Source organism: Phaethon lepturus, unplaced genomic scaffold (assembly GCF_000687285.1).
Source record: "Phaethon lepturus isolate BGI_N335 unplaced genomic scaffold, ASM68728v1 scaffold8093, whole genome shotgun sequence".
Taxonomy (NCBI): Eukaryota; Metazoa; Chordata; class Aves; order Phaethontiformes; family Phaethontidae; genus Phaethon; species Phaethon lepturus.
Genome location: NW_010526914.1, coordinates 50,213 through 58,756, shown reverse-complemented (window position 1 = coordinate 58,756; position 8,544 = coordinate 50,213). Strand labels below are relative to the sequence as shown.

Genomic DNA, 8,544 nt, shown 5'->3' with positions numbered 1-8,544 from the left:
ACCCGTCCTGCCGCCAGTGGAAGCAGGCTGGCTACACGGATTATTTAACGTTGATTTACAAATGTACTGCAAAAGCTGGGCTTGGAAAGACTAGCGATCGCGCCTATCCATTCATTCTGTCTCACACAAACACACCGCCTTCATTTTTTTTCCTTTCGGAACAAGACTCTTGCTTGTTGCCTTTTTGCAAATGCCTGGGCGAGAAGCGGTGCCTGTGGCTGTGCTGAGCGTCCCCAGCCTAAGCCGCCTCACGGGCTCGCTCTCGGCGCTCTTGTTGCACCCGGAAAGAAGGGAGAGAAAGAACTCGTCAACCTGTGGTGCCGACTGAGCATACACACCTGCAAACGTACATCGGTCGGCACAGCCCCCTCCTCAGGACTGCTCTCACCAGATCCTTACACTAGCAAGGACAGCACTGCTATTTCTCTGCCTAGGAACAGTAAGTATAACAGCGTTTTTAAGACCCTTTCCTGCATGACACGTAGGTACGATTTTAAAAATAGCGTCATTTAATAGTTCATATTCACCTTCTATAATGTATAAATAGATATAGCTATAAATGCGGCATCTGTTTCAAAGGGGGGATGTGTGTGTGTGTTTCTGTTTGTGCTTGCATGTAGATGTTGCTTCAGTGCACCTGGGGTCGTGTTTTCTTGATATCTCACAGTATTTTCACTTGAGTGAGCATTGTACGTGCCTGTTTCCAAATTAAATTGAGATGTTCATTATGATTGAAACACAATTCCGTTATGGATTAGAATGTAACATTCCTGCATCTTGTGTGTTTCTACAAATATAACAAAAGCTCTTTGTGTAGATACATTTATTCTTTATATACATTTCATATAGATATATGTAGGTGTATCTATTACGTATGTACTCAAAGATCTGAATGCACTGTGTATTGCAGTATTTTTATTGGTGTTTACATGTGTTGGTGTTTCAGAAGCATGCATGTGTTTGTGTATGGATGCAAGTGCTTATATGGGTGGGGATTTTGTATCTCTGTCTATATATATGTGACATACCCACCCACATCCTTACCCACAGAGTCGTTCAAAATCCCTGTGCATGTGATGTGGGTGTGTGTGTAATATAGAAGTGTGAATAATGTGGGTAGGGGAAGATTTGAATACTGTGGTAATAGATGACACAGTTTCATTTGATCAGTGTGACCTTTTAGGAAAACAATCCAATCTTTTCCCTTTTTGTTTTGTTTATTTTTGTGTGTTTGTGCATGTGCCTCAGGTTAAGTGCTTCTTCTGCATGACCATAACCAAAGGGTGACCCATCCACTCCCTTATGTCCTATGGGGACCTCAAAGCCAGTTTCTCAGTCTTCATGTCCTCTTCCTCCTCCTCCTCCTCCTCCTCCTCTTACCACTGCTGCTGACGTCCTGGGTGCTGCTCCCAGGTTTGAGACATTGTTGACAGGCTGAAGAAAGGATTTGCAAAGACCTCCTCACTGTGTAAATAAAGTGATGGCTGGAATTAACTTCAACTCCCCAAGTAGTGATATTAAACACTAAGATTGCTAGACCAAAGCATTACCAGGAACAGATTACGAGGAAAGAGACTGTTTGCATTTGGTTGCATTTGTTTGCAAAGGTGAACTAAAACCATCTGTGGAGAGCAGGTACCCTTTGATTTGCGTTTTTTTTCTTCATGAATGCGGCCTTCGTAGCCTACAAGGTAGTCAGGATTCTGATCAAATCTGTGATAGCCGCAGGAGATAAATGAAACAGAAGGGTCTTGGTGGATGAAAGAACAAGGCCTCAGCTGTTTCCTGGTTCAGTCTGAGAGTTTCATCTTCTCTTATTAGCAGAAATAAGTAGTTTGTGTCAAACATCTGGACAACAGGAAAATGCAGATCTGTGGTTTTCCGAAACGTAGATTCAGTATTACAACCATGTTGCCCTGCTCTATGCCCAAGGGACTGTCCTCCGAATGCAAATGGCTTTGAACTTTCTAGCGAAAACTAAGGTTATGCTGTAAATAAAACAAAACCTTTTTGCATTAAGCTATTAAAAAAAAAAAAAGCGGTTGCAAAATGGAGGTTGCAATGGTGAGTGCAGATAGCTCTGGGTGCAACAGCCACATGCCCTATGGATATGCGGTCCAAGCTCGGGCCCGAGAGAGAGAGCGGCTGGGGCAGGCGAGAGCTGCAGCAGCTGCAGCCGTAGCAGCAGCAACAGCAGCAGTAGAAGGTGGGGCAACAGGTGGAGGTGGGCCATATCACCATTACCATCAGGAACAGAGTCGAGGTGCATCCTCCTCTCATGGTGGGAATGCGTCACGCAGCAGCATGCCCCACTGCCAGAGTGGTAAGAGGCGGAAGAAAGGGAAAAAGAGGAGCCACCACTTGGGAAGTAGGGAGTGTGGGGCCTCCTTCCCCTGTTCTGAGCTGCTGCCTCTTAGTGGTTCTGAAGAGAGAATATTGAAAGACTTGAGTGAGGAGGAAGAGGAGGATGAAGACGAGGATGAAGACGATGAGGAAGAAGGAAAGCTCTACTACAGTGATGACTATGGGGAGGATGAGTTTTCATACTCAGACCAGCCACCTGATGATGGTGGAGGCCCTGGGGGTTACAGCTGTCTTCGCTACAGCGAGTACGAGTGTTGTGAGCGTGTGGTAATCAACGTGTCAGGACTGCGGTTTGAGACCCAACTGAAGACTTTAGCTCAGTTCCCGGAGACACTCTTGGGTGATCCAGCGAAGCGAGGGAGATATTTTGACCCTCTCAGGAATGAATACTTCTTTGATAGGAACCGTCCCAGCTTTGATGCCATCCTGTACTACTACCAGAGTGGTGGTCGGCTGAAGAGGCCAGTCAATGTACCCTTTGACATCTTCACTGAGGAGGTGAAATTCTACCAGCTTGGGGAGGAGGCCATGCTCAAGTTTAGGGAGGATGAAGGGTTTGTCAAAGAGGAAGAGGACAAAGCTCTGCCGGAGAATGAGTTTAAAAGGCAGGTTTGGCTGCTGTTTGAATACCCAGAGAGCTCCAGTCCAGCCAGAGGCATTGCCATTGTCTCTGTCTTGGTCATCTTGATCTCCATTGTGATCTTTTGTCTGGAAACTTTGCCAGAGTTCAGAGATGACAAAGAATTCATCATGTCCCTGAGCTTAGGGAAGGGGCTTTCCAATGAGTCACTTCACCTGGATGCTGGGGAGCACACCATCTTCAATGACCCTTTTTTCATTGTAGAGACAGTATGCATCATTTGGTTCTCCTTTGAGTTTACAGTGCGCTGCTTTGCATGTCCAAGCAAAGCACACTTCTTCAAGAACATCATGAACATCATAGACATTGTCTCCATCTTGCCTTACTTCATTACTCTGGGCACTGACTTGGTGCAGGAGCAGGGCAGTAACGGTCAACAGGCCATGTCTTTTGCCATCCTGAGGATCATCCGTCTGGTCAGGGTGTTTCGCATCTTCAAGCTCTCCAGGCACTCCAAGGGTTTGCAGATCCTGGGTCATACGCTCAGGGCCAGCATGAGGGAACTCGGCCTCCTCATCTTTTTTCTTTTTATTGGAGTCATTTTGTTTTCCAGCGCTGTTTACTTCGCAGAAGCTGATGAGCCTGCCACCCATTTTCAAAGCATCCCAGATGCCTTTTGGTGGGCTGTAGTGACCATGACTACAGTTGGTTATGGGGATATGAAACCCATAACTGTGGGTGGGAAAATAGTTGGGTCCCTGTGTGCCATTGCGGGAGTGTTAACCATTGCTTTACCAGTGCCAGTGATTGTCTCCAATTTTAACTATTTCTACCACAGAGAGACTGAGAATGAAGAACAAACGCAGCTGATGCAAAATGCAGTCAGTTGCCCTTACCTCCCAACAAATTTACTGAAGAAATTTAGAAGCTCATCAACTTCATCCGCAGAGGATAAATCAGAATATTTGGAGATGGAAGAAGGAGTTAAAGAATCTCTTTGTGTAAAGGAGAAAAAAAGTCAGGACACGGGGAATAGCAGTGAGTCAGAGAAGAAAAACTGTGTAAATTCAAATTCTGTGGAAACTGATGTGTAATTTTGAACGTTTCCAAATATATTTATGCATTAAAGAGTGCAGTGAAAATTATGAAATATGCAAACAAGAGTCCACAGCATACAGTAGTATGCCATTTAATGGTGAAATACAAATAAAAAGCATTGCTAAACTTGTATTACATATCAAGTAAGTGGTATAACTTGAGGAAGGGATTGCTAGACCTGATGTAATTTCAAACTTTATATTTTTATTAGAACGCAAGTGTTTTGCACATGAGGCTGAAAATTTTATTAAAACCAAGTAAGTTTTAAAGTGGGTGCATGAACTGTCGACATCACTAGTAACAGCTGTGTGGTAAAAGTTGGCATTCAGAGGTATTTACTATGTAAGAAGCAATGAAGTTTGGTAGTCATTTATCTATTTATCAGTGCTTTAATAGCAGCTACCATAAATCATTGGATACCATAGTCATTGTTTTTCAAATGGTAAATTTATTGTAAAAAGATATTCTACAGCAGATAGATCTAAATTTTTTTCTTGAAATCTATAATGCTTGTTTTTAACTGGAAATTTACTTTGAAAAGGCTGCTGACCCTCCAGAAATTGTTTATTTTTATAACTCTCTTTGGAGGCATTGCAGCATTTGTTGTCTAATAATGAAAGAAATGAAGAGAATCATTTAACCTGGTCTGACTGCAAAGGCAAAATGACTGGAATGCTTTTTTGCACTACTTTATATGCTGGAGATATACTGAAAGAGACTTCATACTGTGAATGTTTACTAATGTAATAGTTCAATGACAATCATTGGAAGAGTGAATTCTGCATCATATTTTATTGTTTCTTTTTTCTTTATGTGATGCTGATGGCGAAACAGCTGACATTACATTAATTCCATACTCTTTTTAATTATGAGTATCTGTGATCTGGAAAAGGATTGTGAAGTAAAATTTTATAATCAACATTATTTGAAATCAGTGTTTTCTCCTGATATCCTCAAGAAATACCGACCTAATTTATATCTTTTTTCCTGGTTAATTTAACATTCAGAGTCTATGATTAGTATGTGCACTTTGTCAGTATTGAAGAAATTCGGTGTATGGGAGGAGAAGGTAGAAGTAATAAGATACTCAGTTGTTGCACTGCTGGCAACTGAGAATTGCTAACTTTTAACATGCTATTATTGGTGCTGCGTTTTCCCTTAATTACAGCTTTCACCCATGTGTATTTGAAGCAACATTGAAGATCCAAAACAGGCATTCTGGGATTCAAAATGAACACGTTGGGTCCCGCGCAGTCCTTGAGAAAACATTCCATGATTTCTTTTCACTGATTCCTAGGCCAGCTGTATTTTACTGTGTACCAAAAACTTCCATTGCCCTTCCTAGGAGATTGGGGTACGTAAAGATTATCTGGCCTACAGGACATTCCAGACTCCAGAATGAAATAGGTAAGATATTGCTGCATATAACATAAATAATAGATTCAGAACAGGCATTTTTCAGACTTACAATTACCTAGGGAAGGCACAATTAAACTGGAACTGTTTTTGAAGAGGCACTGTGGAACATTTCAGATTATAAAACTTGAACCAAATTGGCATATGCACTTTAGGGGCTGGGGCAGGTTGTTACGAGAGAAAAAAGGGGCTTACCAACACTACTACCAACTACTACCAACCTACTTACCAACTACTGAATTACAGTAGTTTTGCAATATTAATTTAAATCTGAGTAGAGGATTTTTGCAGGAGGAGAACTAGTTAGTGACCAACCTATAGTTCTGGAGCTGAAAAGCGACCATAAAAGCAGTCCAAGCTGTGACATTATACATAATCTATCAGATAAGCATTGTTTCCTGTATGCAGCATCCGGGTACCGAATGGAGCCATAGACATAGGTTTTTCTTTAATCGTTGATTTTTGCCTTCATGGATTTTCTGTGAATTGCCTCTTCGAAAAGTGTCTCTGCTTGTCCTCTTTTCCATTGCAGAAGAACTAATAAAAACCGACACACAACAAAAGACTGCGTTGTGCTAAGCCCTGGTTCAAAACTTGTGTGTAAATGCCCGATTCCTAATTTAAATTCATAGAGCAGGCTTTACTATATTTTTGATGTGAAGCATTAAACGAAGTTCCTTTTTAGTGCGGTGATATTAACTTGAACAGTGTTTTGAGTGAAACAACTCAGTAATTTTATACGTGGGCATTTGCCTAAACTGAACATTGCATTTTGTTGTAGCTTACTCGAGTTGAATGTACTAAATACTTTTTTCTGCAGAGGCAGTATCAACAGTGAGGATGAGCATTCCGTAAAAGCCGGCAAAAATCCGTAACTGAAAGTGTTTCTTCAACAGTTAGTAGTTAATGATGTAAAGAGCATAAGGGTCCTCTTCTCAGCTAGCTTGCTAGTAGTTCTGTATAATACCAGAGACCATACGATACTAGGGATCACGGCAAGAATGGAGGAGTAAAAGAGCTACTAACTAGGTAAATAAAGCACTTTTAGAGAAAATACGTAGAATGTGTTTTTAGTATTGGCTGGTTGAAAGGGAAGGTGGTTTATAAAAGGTGGAAATGTGGATCTCTAATGGAAATAAGGAAGAAAACTTGGAATAACTCTCAGAATAGGTTCACGCTGTGGACATGGAGCTCAGCATGAGGTAACTGCTTAAGTAGTCAGCCAGCTTCTCCAGCAAGTCATCCAGCTATTCTGCTACTAGAACACAACCTTTTAACTAAAAACAAGCGTGGCAATGTCTACATTACGCTGTGATCATAGCAGTACCTTACTCTCTGAAAGAGAAGGTCTTACTGTAGGACGTCGTAGCAGTCGGCAGAGCAACGTTCTGGGTGTGTCAGCACTACATACTGCAGCTCTGTGGAGACTTACCGTAAGGTACCAGTGGAGCCTGCTCTGCCTCCTGCAATGTATAAACCTGTGTACTTTGTCATTATAAATAAGAACTACTGTAGCTTAACGTTAGATTGTGCTCTCAGTTTGACAAACCATTCTGAATCACAGAAAGAATTGTGCATTCTGGAACGGAAGCAAATACCTTTACTGCGGCTGGCTTATAATTTGATTATTCAACTGCCCATCAGTCCAGTCAATTAAAACACAGCTTGGAAATGCCAAAGTCCTACACCTAACATGCTAAAACCCAAAGATCCCAAGCGCTTAACAAGAAACCAAAATTTCCATTAAGTATTACTTCGCTTAAAATTGTGTGCCAGAGAGGCTCTGTATTTGAGCAGTTACGGCTTCCAATTACTACTACTGCTTCCGTCAGAGCTTTCCCAGTGTTACTGGATACTGATAACTCTCAGAAAAATAATTCTGTTGTCACTTGGGCATTTCACATTTTAAATTATAGTGGTGAAATGCGTTCCTGATGTAACTGACGTGAATGGAGTTACACTAGGGATCATTTTAGTTCTACTAATGTAGTTCAAATGATTTCACATTGACATACATTTCAGCTAAAAATAATGCAAAATGAGATATTTTGGTATTTTCAGGTTCACTCACAGTGGTGAAAAAATTTGGAGGAGTTCCATTAGAATTCATGGAATCACAGCAGCATCGAATCAGATTTTGAATGTAGGCTGATACTTAACTCTGTACTGGCACTTATTTGAAGAAATTCATAAGTCTTTTTATGGTAGTCTTAAGTGCCAAGGCCAGACTCGTGAGGAGAGAGTTTTGCCAGCTGAAGTATTGCATTTAACGCCTGACTTCAGAGATCCATATTTTTTTTTTCCTTTTTGTTACAGCTATGGAGTTTTCTGATGTTACATTGATTCCTTGAAAATTTCAGCCTGGGTGCTGAAACCTGGATCAAAAGAAGTGTTGCGTCACCCTGTCAGGGAGTTCTTGGTGAAGCTTTTTAGTGTTCAGTTAAGCTTTTTCAGAATGATTCCACAAGGGGCCAATTCCCTTTGATAGAATGTGTAATATTTTTGTTTGTATTTGAAGGAAAAATATTCTGCTTACATAGTTTTGTTGTGTAGAGTCCATTTCTGTGATGACTCTGTAATGCAGAATAAATTTGGGAGATCAAGGAAGTGGAAAAAACCCACTGCTATCATGATTACTTCTAATTCATGACAACAGTGTTCTCGATCTTGGGGAATACTAATAGGCATTATGGACTGCTTGCGGTCATAAAAAACGGGATTTGAGTGTCTTTTGAGTCAGTAAAACTATTCAAATAGCTTTGGAATGTGAACATGATTTTGCATAATGCTGGTCTGCAAAGAGGTTTGGGATCAGGCCATGATCTTGAATAAAGGATCATCATCTTCTAACTTCTGACATGGAAAGTTCCTGCCAAGTATGCTTTCAGGTGTTGAAAGTCATTTGACTTGGGATATGAAAAATCAGTGCTAAGCTACCCAAGAATATGAAATACTTCCTCTTCGTATTTGGATAATTGTAGGATAAATGTACTATGGAAAAACAGCAAAATATCAGAAAGTCTATTCCGTGTGTTTGTACTTTGTGGAGGGTCTTTCCCGCACAGCACTGAAAAATGAAATGTGTC

At 41.0% G+C, this 8,544-nt stretch overlaps 1 protein-coding gene across 1 annotated transcript; it reads left to right on the top strand.

The window, feature by feature from the left end:
* Positions 1–1,252: 1,252 nt before the first annotated feature.
* On the top strand, positions 1,253–5,657 carry KCNA4 (potassium voltage-gated channel, shaker-related subfamily, member 4). Its single transcript, XM_010283211.1, has one exon. It carries the CDS (start codon positions 2,050–2,052, stop codon positions 4,036–4,038), a length of 1,989 nt encoding a protein of 662 aa, XP_010281513.1. The 5' UTR covers positions 1,253–2,049; the 3' UTR covers positions 4,039–5,657.
* The last annotated feature ends 2,887 nt before the right edge of the window (positions 5,658–8,544 follow it).

Bases quoted from the DNA above. Each gene is read 5' to 3' on its own strand.
- KCNA4 (XM_010283211.1), top strand. From the start codon at position 2,050: ATGGAGGTTGCAATGGTGAGTGCAGATAGCTCTGGGTGCAACAGCCAC.